General features: G+C 29.6%; 1 protein-coding gene across 1 annotated transcript in view; it reads right to left on the bottom strand.

Annotated features, from left to right (window-relative positions):
• The window catches only part of LOC145273972 (protocadherin-17-like), a 37,542-nt gene that overhangs the window by 7,712 nt on the left and 12,683 nt on the right, over positions 1–17,147 (bottom strand). The window contains exon 2 of the mRNA XM_080127216.1: positions 11,796–11,922. Coding sequence (XP_079983342.1) covers positions 11,796–11,922 — 127 coding nt within the window. The remainder of the gene's footprint in view (positions 1–11,795; positions 11,923–17,147) is intronic.

The raw sequence follows: 17,147 nt of genomic DNA, 5'->3' as shown, positions 1-17,147 counted from the left end.
CAACACGGCCAACAATATTATTCAACGAGACACCAAGGGAGATAACTCTTCATTCACATGTCAACAAGGGACATAATACCCCGCCCACACATCGATTTATTTCTATAATATTCTGATTGTTCCTTCATTAGTTAGTCTGTACGTTATGCTTTGAAAAAGGCTAAATCCAATTTTTGAAGCCGAAACTGCTCCGAAAATGGCCATTTTCTTTAAATTTGGTCTTAAACCTGGTCAAGAATATGAGAGTGGCTTTTCTTTCATCTAGCCGCGTTTTCGAATATCAGAATAATAATAATAATAATAATAATAATAATAATAATGATAATATATGATGATTTTGTAATGGTGTGAGAAAAGAACTCTTAATAATTTCGACGTGAAGTGGTTCTTCATTGAAGAAAGAAGTCAGCGAGACGTTACATAAAAAGGGAACATTCAAAAGAAACAGAGCAAAGAAAAGCACATTGTCTACCAAGAGGTATTGGACTGAAGGAGTAAATTAAAGTTTGTATCTTACAATGTGATTTTATTATTTGTATTGAACTATGTAGCACAATATTACTTTCTGATTATTTATTAGTATTTATTAATTTATCTCATGTGGGTCAGTTCTATATTTAAAATACAATGAACACTATTTTCATAGAAGTGTTAATAAACTCATGTTTGTTGCATGTTATTAGGTTTTCTATCCCCAAAAAACTTATTTCTTTGTATTATCCAGAAAAATACCAGCTTTGCCAAAACATTTGTTGATTAAATATATTTCTTATACCGTGGAATTTCCACAAGTCGTGCTAGTACATAAAAATATGGGGAAGATGAACACATATATACATGAATTTGAATATAAGAGATATACGTAGATGATATTAGATTCAACTATATATATATAAAAGGGAACATTCAAAAGAAACAGAGCAAAGAAAAGCACATTGTCAACCAGGAGGTACTGGACTGAAGGAGTAAATTAAAAATTGTTTCTTACAATGTGATTTTTTTTTTATTTGTATTAAACTATGTAGCACAATATTACTTTCTGGGTATATATTAACGGACCTTATTTAAATCCGTTCTATATTTAAAATACAAGGCGCCCTACCTCGGAAAATATTATAAAAATATTCGAAAACGAGGCTACATTTAAAGAGAGGTCACTCTTATATTCTTGTCCCAGAATGGGCTTTTTGAAACTAAATTTCGCAAATGTGACCTTTTTGAAACAGTTTTGTCTTCAAAAATTGTATTTTGACCTTTTTCAAAGCGTAACGTACGGACTAAGGAAGGAAGAAGGAGAATATTATATGGATACGAAATTTACTTCTAAGCAGTTCTATATTTAAAATACATTTGACACCATTTCCATAGAAATGCTAATAAACGCATATTTATTGCGTGTTATTGGTTTTTCTGCAAAAAAAAAAAAAAAAAAAAAAAAAAATTAGCACTATCCAGAAAAATATCAGCTTTATCAAAACATATTTGCTGATTAAATATTTTTCATTCCGTCGAATTTCCATGGGATCCGCTAGTTATGAATAAATTTTAGTAAAGTGAAGCTGAAGACTTCTGATTGACATATTCAAGATCAGAGTTATAGATATTTGGTCTTTTGTTAAATATTATTTAGCCGCATGTTATTGTTTTTTCCGCAAATATTTATGCATATACCATAATCACCTTGACACACTAATCCCGTCAGATAGGCAAAGTTAAGCAATGTTCAGTCTGATCGGTACTAAATGGGTGAATATTTGTAAATATTAGGTACTGTAGGTGGAAGGTCTACGTTGTCAAACTGATTTAAGATTGATGACCACAAATAGCAAAATAATGGCGACAATTTTACAATCTGAGAAAAACGGAAGCTATAGTGCACAATAGTCATTTACCTCCTCTGCAAAGAAGGTTGGATAAAAGGTCTGATGTGTTTTTTAGACCAACGTACTAGAATTAGCACACGCTGGTTTACAGAAAAATGTCTGAGCAGCCCCATCACCATTCCTCAGTACGATGCACCAGGCGATTAGCAATGAACTAACCCTTTTTTAGAGAAAAGGCAAGGTCTCCATTAATAGAACCATTCCTCAGTCCGACAGCCACAAAGCCACATTGGTGCTTTGTCGAACTCATGAATCTTTCTGTTGAACTCTAGAATCTGCACGTAATTCCAAACGGAACCATTTATTTAACCCACGGGGTAGCATGCTCTTGTTCTATCAGCCATGACTGGGTAGAAATTCTAAGTAATTTGCAATTGTATTTCAGACATGGCCCGCTCTTAGACTTGAACCTTCAACATCCAGAAGAGTAACTTTTGCGACTGGATTTTACTAAGTGTTGTGGGGTACAAATCACCCCTATTTGAAAACTAAGTGGAATCAACCAGTCCTATGAATATCACTGGTCATCAAAGACTAGATGGAGACATTCATACCATGTTTAACAACATGCTACGAATACGTTCCTCTCATACCACTTCAGTGGCTCCTGTATTCTTTATGATTAAAACATATTATAGTTATACACTTTACACTACTTGTGGTTTCTTTCATTTGTGACCCCTATCACGGGTTTACAACACTAAGTACTTTATCCACGACGCCATGGTTTCTACTTGCGATGACTAACTTATTTAATTATTTTGTATTGATTTTTTTGTTTGTTTGTTTTTTCATTAAATTATGGTTTTTTAAATAAGAAATAAGTTGTTTGGGGATAATTCTGAAATCCATTTCATTGTCTATAATTTAAAGCTTTAAACTAATAGATTACTAGTTTTTCTATCTCATTAGGCAACGGCTATTTTGATTGGTTCAGAACTGATTTGAACAGAAAAAGTATAAAAATCAGCCGATTCTATTGTCTTTATTTGTAACCAATCAAAATCCAACCAATCAGTGTTCGATTTGTTGAATACAAACAATGAAGACAAAGTTTCCTATATAATATTCATATTTTCGACCTTTTTTTTACATATTGTTTAATGTTTGCGAACATTTGCCTCAATTTTAGCTGAAAATTACGCCAACCGCATTTCCATCGACATCTATCTAAATCGTTATTTAAGTCAAATTCTTGAGTATTTCAGATTCTCGTATTTTATTTGCTAGAATTAACTAAATCGAGGGAGATTTAATTTTCTATTAGTTTCGGTACACCCGAAAAGAAATCTAGTCAACTATAGTCCGACTTCATTTTAGGGATTTAAGAATAAATATTAAATTCCAATGACATTAAACTTGTAATGTTATTGTTTTTTTTTTAATTTCTTCCAATCAAAAATGGTTTATTTTCTATTGTTTCAGAAAAAATAAAAAATCATTGTTTTTGTGAATAAAATCGATAGTTAATAAAAAATCTTTTTTCCAATTAATTTTCAAAAATTCTAGAAATTAGTTATCTCCCTTACTTTGACATTCTTAAGTACAAAAGAGCTCAACCCCCCCCCAGGAGATCGCTTCAGAATGCATTCAACTTTGCAGTCAAAATGCGGAAAATGTACATCACTCTACGTGGAAAAAGCCTAATGTATTACAAAAAGTAAACGTCACGAAAACTATTGAAGTCAAAAAATAAAAAGAATTAAAAAGTCACAGAATAAAATCAAAATTAGAAAAATAGTTCCAACCAAAATTCAAACAAAAAAATATACATCGTAAAAATTAAGTCACAAAATAAAAGTAAAAAGTCACAATATAAAATGAAAAATAAATAAAATCGCAAGCTTACAAAAATCAAAAGGGCATAAAATTAAAATGAAAAGTCATAAAATATTCACAAAATATATCACAAAATAAAAAGTCACAATATAAAAATAATATATAACAAAGTAAAATCACAACCTGACAAAATGAAATAGTAAAAAACTTCTATAGAAGAAAATAATCGCAAAATTAAAATAAAAAGTAACAAAATAAAATAACAAGTCACAAAATAAAAATAAAAAAGTCACAAAATAAAAATAAAAAGTCACAAAATAAAAATAAAAAGTAACAAAATTAAAATAAGTCACAAAATAAAATCACAAGCTCAGAAAAATCAACAGTCAAAAATTAAAATAAAAAGTTATAAAAAAATTTGAAAAACATGACAAAATGCAAAAAAGTCACAAAATTAAAATTAATTTATAAGCATAAAAGTCACAATATAAAACTAAATAGTAACATAATTAAATTTCAAGCTGACAAAAATCAAAAGGTCAAAAATGGAAACGAAAGTACAAGAAAGTACAAATACAAGAAAGTAAAAAGTCACAAAATAAAAGATCACACAATAAAAAGTCACAATATCAAAATACAAAATAAAAAATAAAAGCGTACAAAAACCAAAAAGTCAAAAATTAAAATGAAAAGTCATAGAAAAATAAAGTCACAAAAATAAAAGGTCACAAAAAATAAAGTCACAAAAATAAAAGTTACAAAATCAATGAATAGTGATTCGAAGACAAAAATACATATAATATAGTTTGATAATAAAATAGATTCCATTCGTATGTGAAAAGTTGGAATTTTAAACATGTCTATTCTCTCCAATCCATACTGAATTTTTTACAACAAAAATGAAATAAAATTGTAATCAACTATTTAAGGTATTAAAACTGATTATTTGGGAAAATAATTTATCACATTTAAAATGGTACAAAAAAAAACTGATTATTTGGGAAAATAATCTATCACATTTAAAATGGTACAGAAAGGAACATCATCTAAGATGTTATTTTCTTACCTTGGCAGGTCACTCATCACATCAAAGCTCACTAATTATTTATTCACATTAGATTTGAAGATGACCATGTTATAGTTAGACGGGAAGACGACACACGCTATTGCGTTTCACAGACGGACAGTTCAAGGAAAAAAGTTTTTAATTTATGCCTATCGTAATAAAAACATTCGCTATCAGATTATTGGATATCAGTTAAATTGAAAAAATAAAAATACGAAAATAGGGTTCAATCATGAAATAATGGCACAGGTTAAGAACAGCTGTTTTTAAGGGCGCAAATGAATCTTAATACTTGACTTGTAAATTTTAATTTTACGTCAGAAATTACTTTATATTGACCAAGAACCCTTCCGATTTTTCCCCATTAGATCAGTTTCAATACCGTAAACAGTCGATTAGAATTTTATTTCAGAACCAAAAAATTCAGTATTAATTCGACAGAATAACCATGTTAAAAATTCAAACAAATTTCTTACATATGATTGAAATCTTTTTTTATTGTTAAACTATCAGGTTGACACGAAAGTTCTTGCGGTTGTAAATTTTTAAATATCATGGCTCAAACGGTAAAATATTGATCGAAATAAGCACCATTAGAATCCACAGATTTTTGCCACCGCAAAGCAAGTATATTTATTTACTGTAAAAATCTTGTGGTTTGGTTGCGATTAAGTCGCTGAAGGCGTTTTTTGGTATCGCTTAAGTTTTTGGAGAAAGTTGTCGAGATGCTTGAAAAAATGGTAGTCGGTAGTTGAGAGGTCTCGAGTGTATGCTGGATAAGGCAGGGTTTCGTAGTTCAACTTCTGCAAGGTCGGTTTAGCAACATGCGGGCGAGCAATGTCGCGGAAAAGAATTGGGCCATTTCTGTTGACTAATGCTGCGTGTTGTTGTCGAAGTTTCTGATGCATTTCATCCATTTATTGACAGTATTTCTCTGTCGTAATGGTTTCACATACATTAAAGACTGTAATGGATTATACCAATCGCAGACCACTAAACAGTCAGCATAACTATCTTATGGTGCAACTCTGGTTTCAAGAAGTACCGTGGAGCTTCGTTGGCGCCTAACCACTGAGCTGGTCGTCGGCGGTTTTCGTAAAGAACCCAGTTTTCATCAGAACGGTCGAGAAACGGGTTGTTACTGTTTCGTAAAAGAAGGGAAGATGACACTTCATAACAGCGTTTCTTTTGATTGTCGTTCTATTCGTGAGGCACCTATTTAATAAGTCTTTATAATCTCTCTCAAATGGTTAAAAATCGTCGTATACGTTACGTCTAATTCAGAAATAAAGTTTCGAACAGTTGAGCGCGGATTGGCTTCGGCTAAGGCTCTTAATTGAGCGTCGTCAACATCCGATAACCAACCACTACGCTCATCATTTTCAAGACTCATCGCCGCCACTAAATTTCTTAAACCACCATTGTGCTGTGCGCTTAGTAGTGGTTCCTGAGCCAAATGCTTCGTTGATATCGCAAACTGTTTCAGTATTTTTCAGTCTAGTTTTTAATTGAAATAAGAAAATTATACGAATTTGCTTTTACCCATCTTGTATTCAACCTTCTGAAAAGAAGACATAATTGTTTTAAATGATTGTTATTTAAACAATTAGATAGAGAGAGAAACGCATTTGAAAATGATATATAAAGTAAAGGTATTATAACGAAAACTTATTTGAAAATACATCATTTGAAATCAAAATAAAAATTCCGCAAGAATTTTCTCATTAACCTCATATATTATATGTATTTTTTGTTTTAAAAACATTAATCATTATGATTTTTATGTAATAATACGTTCTTTTAGTATACTGTTGATGTCACGTCTTTTTAGATTCCCCTGTAGTTATTATTACACATTATGTTTCGACCGCGCCGCTGTTTTATTTAAATAAAAAACACTGAAGAACAATCAATTTTATTCTAATTTTGTACCAAAAACAAACCAAAATAGCCGCGACTTTGTTGTAACATTGAATTAGATTCCGTTTGAAAAATAGGAATATTTGATATTCTGTTATTACTGTTTGTATTGACCACGTGTTTGCGTTTCCTTTCAAACAGGCGGTCGCCATTTTGTGTGTACAGTGTTTTCTGAAGTACACACAAGGTCGGAATATGAAAAGAAAAGTAAAATGTTTGATATTTTTCACCGGCGAACCTGACGTGATGTGAACACGAAACCGTCCATTGTAAATATAAATACTACTCTAGACACCTCTTGTCTCCCCACCCTCCAAAAGAAAAAAATAGAAAACAACAAAAGACCAAAAAGAAGCTAAACTTTGGTTTAAGTTCTGAAAACATGGCCATGGCGTTAAGCAACCCGATAAATAAAGAGTGAGAGACGTCTTAGTTAATGTTCACATCGTTTTTCTTTTAATGCTCACCACAAAAAAAAAAGAAAATGAATAATCAATTTGTGTTAGCATCGGTAAATTTCCCAATGGGATTGATAAAACCAAAAAGATATCAGATGAGAAAATTGATCTTTATCTGTTTTTTTTTTCCCTTCTATTGATTTAGGAATGGTCATTAATGGACGTTTCTCCATAATCATCCCGTCATAAAAAAAGAATCTCGCTTTTAAAATAGTTTAGTTGATAGCGTAAGTACTCGAATAAACATAAAGTTTTAAATTCTATGCACACTTCTATAATAAGAAAGTATTATTATTATTATTATTATTATTGTTATTGTTGTTATTGTTATTATTATTGTTATTATTATTATTATTATTATTGTTGTTGTTGTGATTATTATTAATATTGTTGTTATTATTATTATTATTGTTATTATTATTGTTGTTGTTATTATTATTAATATTGTTATTATTATTATTATTATTATTATTATTGTTGTTATTATTATTATTATTGTTATTATTATTGTTGTTGTGATTATTATTATTGTTGTTGTTATTGTTACTATTATTATTGTTGTTATTATTGTTGTTGTGATTATTATTATAATTATTGTTATTATTATTGTTGTGATTATTATTATTATTGTTGTTATTGTTATTGTATTATTGTTGTTATTATTGTTGTTGTGATTATTATTATTATTGTTGTTGTTATTGTTATTATTATTATTATTATTGTTGTTGTTGTGATTATTATTATTGTTGGTGTTATTGTTGTTATTATTATTGTTATTATTATTGTTGTTATTATTAAGATTATTGTTGTTGTTATTGTTATTATTATCATTGTTATTATTATTGTTGTTGTTGTGATTATTATTATTGTTGTTGTGATTATTATTATTGTTGTTTTTATTGTTATTATTATTGTTATTATTATTGTTGTTGTGATTATCATTATTGTTATTATTATTATTATTGTTATTATTATTGTTGTGATTATTATTATTGTTGTTGTTATTATTATTATTGTTGTGATTATTATTATTGTTGTTGTAATTGTTATTATTATTGTTGTTGTGATTATTATTGTTGTTGTTAGTGTTATTATTATTATTATTGTTTGATTATTATTATTGTTGTTATTAATTTTTGTTATTATTATTATTGTTGTTGTTGTGATTATTATTATTGTTGTTTTTATTATTATTGTTGTTGTTGTTATTATTATTATTGTTGTTGTTATTATTATCATTGTTATTATTGTTGTTGTTGTGATTATTATTGTTGTTGTTATTGTTATTATTATTATTGTTGTTGTTATTGTTATTGTTGTTATTGTTGTTGCTATTATTATTATTGTTGTTATTTTTGTTGTTGTTGGTGTTGGTATTATTATTGTTGTTGTTATTGTTGTTGTTGTTATTATTATTTTTATTATTATTGTTGTTATTTTTTTATTATTATTGTTGTTATTATTGTTATTATTATTGTTGTTGTTATTATTGTTGTTGTGATTATTATTATTGTTATTATTATTGTTGTTGTTATTGTTATTGTTGTTATTGTTGTGTTGTTATTATTATTGTTATCGTTATTATTATTATTATTGTTGTTATTGTTATTATTTTTATTGTTGTTATTGTTATTGTTATCGTTATTATCATTATTATTATTGTTGTTATTGTTATTATTATTATTGTTGTTGTTATTGTTATTATTATTATTATTATTATTATTATTATTATTATTATTATTATTATTTCATATCAGCGTAACGGCTGTCCGCCATCTTTGCGTGCGTGTTTGTGCATAATAAATATTTGGATTATATATCATTTTTATTGGAATCATTTGAAATAAGTAATTTATTTATGTATTTAATAATTGGGGATGCAGTTACGAGGTGCAGCATTCCTATCAAGTCGCGGTTAATCCCCTGAAAAAGGACAAAGGATGAATTCGCCGAAATGTAGTGAAATAACAACTATAAAGATGAGGAAAACAGTCCGCAAATAATAAATAAATAGTTGCGTATTTAGACGTTTAAGTTTAACATATTTAATCTAAGAATGTTACGTTTCTGAAACCATAACTTGTAAAATTACTAATCTAATTTGGCCCATTCATCGTAGAATAATGTGGAGATAAATGGAATATATTATTTAAATCAAGTGAAGGAAAAATATAAAACACGTTGGAGTTCCCAAGTAATATATATATATACATACATATATATATATATATATATATATATATATATATATATATATATATTACAATAAAAAATGCGAGCATGAAAAGTAATATGGTTAGGCAAAGGTATGAAACAGAAAAAAAAAGATTATCTAGTAAAAAATATAATAAATTTATAACTTAAAATATTGCAGCATTAAGAATTGATTATATAATGTTAAATTGAATTAAAAAAATTCTTAATGCTGCAATATTTTTAAGTTATAAATTTATTATATTTTTTACTAGAATATCTTTTCCTTTTCTTTTCCATGTTTAAGTTTAACCATATTACTTTTCATGCTCGCATTTTTCTATTGTAATCCATGATTTTTCCAGGCTTCTAGTAAATTCACTTGTTCTTTGTTTAAATTCAGTCTTATTTTTTTACCCTATAAACATAACATACACATTTGTAAAACAATGTACGGCACTCGTCTGCTTTAATTCTCTCTGTATCACTTGTTACTTATCTCTTCGTTTGTACTAAAAACAGACTATATACCAGCTCTGTCCTGCATTGAGAACTCTTTAATAATCATGCGATTTTCATTGGATTTATATCTAAGAAACCAATCGATACAACCGATATATATATATATATATATATATATATATATATATATATATATATATATATAATTACATCATTTAATCACATAAATTAATATACGAAAATATGATTTTATGCATAAATTTTCAGTATTTACTTAAACAGTGCTCAATCCGTAGTTAGAGTTAGGTAGAAGTTATGAAAATATATATATGGCAATTAAGCTACACAGAATATTCCGCGTTTCATTCTCGTGAGAATTCGCACGAATTCTCACGAGAATGAAACGCGGAATATTCTGTGTAGCTTAATTGCCATATATTTTCATAACTTACTATATATATATATATATATATATACATACATATATTTAGTTATAAAAATATATATGGCAATTATATATATATATATATATATATATATATATACATATTCAGTTATAAAAATATATATGGCAATTATATATATATATATATATATATATATATATATATAGTAAGTTATGAAAATATATATGGCAATTAAGCTACACAGAATATTCCGCGTTTCATTCTCGTAAGAATTCGCCAGTCTTATCTTTTATAACTTACTACCTAGCTCTACCTATGCATTGAGCACTGTTGAAGTAAATACTGTAAATTTACGCATAAATTTTTATTTTCATATATTAATTTATGCGATTAAATGAAGTATATATATATATATATATATATATATATATATATATATATATAACGCATACAACTTCTACTGATATTTCCATTCTAAACGACAGCTTACACGCACATGCGGCTGTACACCAATCACAAACACATAATTCTATCATATAACTTATACCGTTAAGTGCAAAGGCATCCATTACTGCAGTGGTTCCCAAACTTTTTTCATATGCCGACACACTATTGATTTTATTTAATGACATCACTTATCGAAATAACCGTGCTGTTCACACAAATCGCGTGGAAGAAAACTGTTGTCTTTGTCAAGTTAAATTCAGGATCGCGAGAGGAACTACCGAACCTCGTTTCATAATTTTTTTTTTAAGTTCAAATAAAAAACTATATTTTTTTAAAATGTAAACAACTTAAAAAAAAATACTTTTGTCCATTCCTTTGTTAAAAAAATATACTGAGCTCGTTGAGATAGAGATGACATATCAACTTTTTAATATGTCATTTCAAGCCAAAACAACAGTACTTACTTGTCAGGCCGAAAATAGTAACATATGAAAAAATGACGAAAATTCATCGAGTAGAAAGTTATTCATAGTTAAAGGTAACTTTTACAGAAAATTGGGGAAAATTGCATTTTTCGTGAATGTTTTAAAGTATACGGTGATTATTTCACACACAGGGGACATAACTCGGAAAGCATATTTTAGATTATATCGTAATGGCATCCAACTTGTGTAGCCTATAGCGATAGACTTTTTTCTTTTTTTTTTATTAAAAACACAATTGCAGCTATACTACTCCATGAATTTTTATAATTTTTTTATATTACAATTTTCGACATAAAAAGTAATATTGTTTTGGCTTAAAATGGCGTATTTGTTTCTAAAAATTCCATCTTTCAACTAGCACTGAATTATTCAACTGTTGCCTATTCCTGATACTTTGAAAAATTTATGATATTCCAAAGAATCGTCCCATCACTAATATGAACCATAAAAAAAATACAAATTAATATACGCGAAACGTTTTAGAGTCTATAAATTCGGTCATTCTGAATTGAGCGATGTCATCAGGATTAAGAAATTGAATGTCTTTATTAAAAAAATGAAATTGAATGGCTTCTAGCTCTTTTCTCTTTGCGGTCAACCAGTAATAATTCAGCGGCACATTAGTGTGCCGCAGCACAGAGGTTGGGAACCACTGCAATAATGAAATTTGATATTGGAGGCATTTTGGTACATACCTGGCTGCTGTCTGTTTTTCCCCGTATCACCGTCGCTCCATCCGTCCTCCGTGTCTGACGACACGAAATTGACGTGACAGCCTTTTGCCATCACCGACCGTCGTGCCCGTTCGTCGTTCCCTATTTCCTGCGAACAATAGAAGACGCATATAAACCATGAAACCAAAAGAGAACCACAAGACTACAAGATTCGGTGAGCTCGATAGGAGTTTGCTGTGCAAGGTGAACAAAATGAAAACAAAAATTAAAAAAAAAAAATTTCACTTTAAAAGGGAAAGATAGTTTGCCTGAAGCATTCTTGGTAAACAAATATATAAACCTACAAGAAGGTTGTTAGCAATGTAGAAAATTTTTTTATAGAAGTGATGCAACGTATGGACAAAAATAAATGAACGAAGGTCTTGTGTATTCTATAAATCTTTGTATTTATTTTTATAAATCAATAACATATATAAATCGATAACATATATAAATCGATAACATATATAAATCGATAACATATATAAATCGATAGATATAGACTCCCCATCGCCGAAATGTTGCATCCCTGTGCATGTTTTACAAGTATTTTAGTGGAATATGCCCCGAAGAACTCAAAGCACTTGTACCCATCCGACGTAAATACTCCTGACTAACGTGACAAGCAGCAAAATCTCACCCCTAAATTGTAGAGACTCCTTAGATGCCGGAAAGCCTTCTACTCTTAATAGTTTCATCTCTCGAACTGCTAGACTTTGGAATTCACTCTCGGGTTCCTGCTTCTCTGGTTGTACTGACATGTAAAGTTCAAATGTAATGTGAACAAACATCTCGCTGTTCAGTTTCCTAAATAATGCCCCAAATAGTTGCACCTTTTGTCCAAGTGGCATTTGTTTGGGTCAAAAAATAAACAGTAAAAAAGCTGTAAAAAGTGTAACTGGAATGATACACGCCTTTGATAATTGCGAGAATAACATCTCTTTTTCAAAAGAGAAACCAAACGAAAAGAATGTCGTAAAAAAGGAAAATACGAAGCTTTATAAAATTAGCAAGCCCTTCGTTTGTCTATTTTTGTACCTATCACTTCACTTCAATACAATTTCTACATTCCTAACACCCTTCTTATACAGTTTCGCATTTGTTTCTCGATCTATACCAATAAAGTTTTAAAACAAATCAAAGTCTGTCTGTGTATTTTTCGCACTAACGTAACTTTGAGAATTACACATTAAATTTTTTTTACTAGTAAATATGTTGGAAAAAAATTTAAAAATATAAAATAAAACGAAATTAAAAAACATATTTGAAATATATATATATATATATATATATATATATATATATATATATATATATATATACTAAAAAATCCACCAGCATGCATTTCGATTTTTTATCTACTTTCTAAATATAATTTCGTAAAAATCAATCCGAACTTTGCAGAGATTACGGTTGAGAGGGTCTTTTTAGTGATAAATTTAAAAAAACAATACACTAACATGCGGTTCACTGCTGGGTGTAGGTTGAAACAGACTGTCATTCATTCCCAGGTAACGCCGAACGTTTTTGCTAGTTCAAAGCAACATTTTCTCTTTTGTTCTTGTTTATTTTCTTTTGCTTTATTTGGTGGGTCTCATATCGAAAAATAAAATTGTATGTGTAAACGTTTTGTTAATTTGTAATATGTGCTAAATCACGGCCAAAATGTAGTAAAAAATCACACATATTAATATATGCAAATTTAACGTGGTATATTACTTATAAAATTGACCAAACTTGTATGCAGAGTCTCACAAAGTAGATAAAATTTTAACACAAACTTTTTAGGTGAAAACAAAAGTTATTTATTATATTCGTCTTCAAGTCGCCGACACGTATTTACAACACGGTACAATATGTTCTTTTTTCTCTTCCTGTACCGATTAAATAGTAGTTCTTTGTTTTTAGCTACAATCAGCTGTTGTGTGGCAGTAATTCTCTCTAGAGCCCACAGGTCAGCCGGCTCGCTTTCAAGGGAGTAATAGTAGAAGATACGCGCTTGTCAAGCGTACCTTCCAAATCGTCACTTGTTTTCTTTTATTTTTCTTCTCTTCATTTTCTTTCGATCTTGTTGCATATATACATATCCATTTCATTCCATGACGTTATGGCTTAAATACTGACGCGACATTAACTCGGCACGTAAGTCGTCAATATGCGTACATGTCAAGAGTTAGTCATTTAATGACAGGGTCAGCAGCTACGTTACACACACATACAATACAGTATTATAGATATTTTATAAAGAGAACATAATTTATGCCTCAAAAGTTTCTCGGTTGTTTAATTACAACAAGTCTAACGGTTATGATTAGGTTAGGGTCAGGTTGAGAGTTGTGGCGTAACTCTAACCAAGCAGAATCCTAAACCGAAACCCATGGTTTATGCACTGTATTAGTACGTAATTTATGAATAGTAGATACAGAGTTATCTTCTCTTGTTAAACACTTACAAAAATGGCGTCCTTAATTCTTACCATTCGAAAATTTGAAGATATTTGGATGAAAACAAAATACCAATTGTTTTTATTCAAAGTTGAAATACTAATTGTTTATAACACTAACCAGGCCTCCCAGCGTTGCTCGGTCGTAAAGTACGCTTAAATATGATATTTTAATTCCTGCAGATTTTGTATTTATTATTATAGAGCCAATTCTTTACTGATTAGTATGTTTTGTTCAATATAGTGTAGCGATTTCAAAAGTTACAAAAATATTACTTCGTTGCCATCAACTAGAATCAAAACCAAAACATTCAGCCCTTTAGTGTTTTTCGCTATCATACGACCTCAGGCCACATGGATATGAAAAATTAAAAAAATTAACATATTTAACCGTATAAATGTATACTTGCGCATGCGTAGATGTACACATTAAGTCGACTGAAGCTTGCCACGTTATAATTTTTTTTAATTTGGACTCCTTTGCAGACATTTGTTTTTTTACCGAATAACAACACAATCAAATTTATTCAACAGGTTCGTACTCTCTATGCATCAAGATTCAAGTCGGTAGACCTACAATGGACAGAGTAGTTTGATAGAGACCGCAACTCAGATAGACAAACATACAATATCACTTTTATAATAGATGCAACATCGGATTTTTTTAAATACTAATGAGTCATAATTTATCTCGGCTATTTAGAAATAATGGTGAATAAGATGATTAATTGCTAATTAAACGATGAAGAATGTTATAAAAGAATGTAAAATTATTAATAGGACGAACTAAGTTGAACGATATAAAGTGATGTCTAGTCATAATAGGAAATAGTAGCCGCTGTATAGTCATTGGGTGGTACAATGAATAAGGTAGCTCTCAAGCTCTCAACAATGTTGTGCCTTGCGCCTGACTTGTCCTATACTCACGGGGAGATAAGCAGAGTTACGAGTGCAGATATCTCGAAATATTAGCGCCAAAATCAGCTTGGCTAAGATTGGCAGTTGTTTATAAAACTCAACCAAGTCAAAGATATCAAATGACATAGAGACGAAAAAGGTTAAACTTGTTTACTGACACCACGATTTGAAACAAAAATTAGTCTCTCTGTTTTAGTGTATCTCTTTCCCTCTCTCTCTCTCTCTCTCTCTCTCTCTCTCTCTCTCTCTCTCTCTCTCTCTCTCTCAAAGAGAGAAGAATTATATTGAAGTGAATGCAGTTGAAACTTGAACTCCGTTCACAGCGGAGTAAAATGTTGAGATCCGATCGCCATTGACGACGAACGCGTTGGGTCGAGTTAAAAATGCCCCTTTCAATTGTTAGAATAAATAAAATTCTATTTTTTATAAGAACATGTCTTTGTTAGCTACTTCATACAACATTAAATTTCAACACAGCGGTTCCTGCCAACAACGCCAATAAAACGCTGCCCGTAATGGCACCAAAAAGACCCGGAGGCAAGGTCTACATCAGATATAGTCGAAGTCAAATCAACCCTATTGAACTTTTGACATAACGAATGTTTACATTGTCTATGTGCATATTGTTTTCCCCTACGGAGCTGGTTGACGAACCAGAACGTAACAACAGTTCCAGAAACGTATCCACTACAATAACATAACTGTCCCCGATTAACGATCGTATTATAATTGTTTACGCAATCACTTTGCTTTTAAACTGTTATTTTTATGCAAACAACTTAAGTGTCGACAACAGAGTCATAATCTAACAATACATTTAACTATTATTTGTTAAAAACAAAAAAGTGTTACTTTTGATCACCAAAAATCAAAGAATTATATATTTTAAATGAAACTTTCAACATTCAATAAATTATATATTTTACAATACGCAAATTCCCATTCACTCCGACAGTAAATCGGTTATTAAAAAAAATAAAAAAACAAGAAAAAGTATTAGTCAATGAAAACGCTTGAAATATGATTTACTACTGATGAAGATTGAAAGATATATTTTATAAAATTGTTCTTAATGTCCATAAATGGTACGACACTGGTTTAGTTTCTCTTCGGGGTTTTTTTTATTTATTACTAAACAACAAAAGATCAAATCTTGACGTATAAAAATCGATTGCAAAAATAATTTTTATTTTTGATAACAAGAGTCAATATTTGTCACAACGAAATAGAATTAAATGTTACGTTGTATGAATAAAAAATATTTACGCCAAGTAAAGAATGACTCTATTTAATATATGAGAAGACGATAAGAAAGTCTATAAGTTTTCAATTTTTACGTCATAAATTTTAAATGAGTGGAAGATTGTCGCAATTTAAGTTGAATTCATAATGCAGCTATACAGAAACTTATAAAGTGACTATATAATTTCGTTCGACAATATTTCATGTAAGGTGACTAAAAATAAAATGAGGATAGCAAAGCGCTACTCAAACAATCTTTCCTACTTCCGGTTTGGGGTTCAGAGGTACATAGCAGTAGGGGAGACAAGAACAAGAAGCCGACATGTTGGGCGTTGTTTTATTGTGGTTAATAGCGGGCATAAGACGCAGAGAAAATGACAATAGTGAAGAACCAGTTGCGTTTATATACATATACATTGTACAGTATGGCTCTCCCGTCCAGCCATACGGAAGAGCGAATATTTTATGAGATTGGGTAAAAAAAAGTCCAAGAAATATAAATTGGATACTTTTCTCGTTGTATAATGAACACTACTGGACTGGACATGCTTATGAAAGAAAGAACAAAAAAAAAAATGGAATTATTTGAAATTATGTTTAATTTGTTACATAGAATCAAGTATCGATTTGTAAGCTGCGTTACGGTTTAGGTTTAACTTTGAAAATCTGACCGACTTTTCTTTTTTTATTATTACCAGTTGCTAAACAATGAAAGCTAATTCGTATTGGTT

The sequence above is a fragment of the Euprymna scolopes genome, unplaced genomic scaffold (genome assembly GCF_053919585.1).
Source record: "Euprymna scolopes isolate OS-2025 unplaced genomic scaffold, ASM5391958v1 sca225, whole genome shotgun sequence".
Lineage (NCBI taxonomy): Eukaryota > Metazoa > Mollusca > Cephalopoda > Sepiida > Sepiolidae > Euprymna > Euprymna scolopes.
This window is presented reverse-complemented; position numbering and strand designations above follow the sequence as displayed.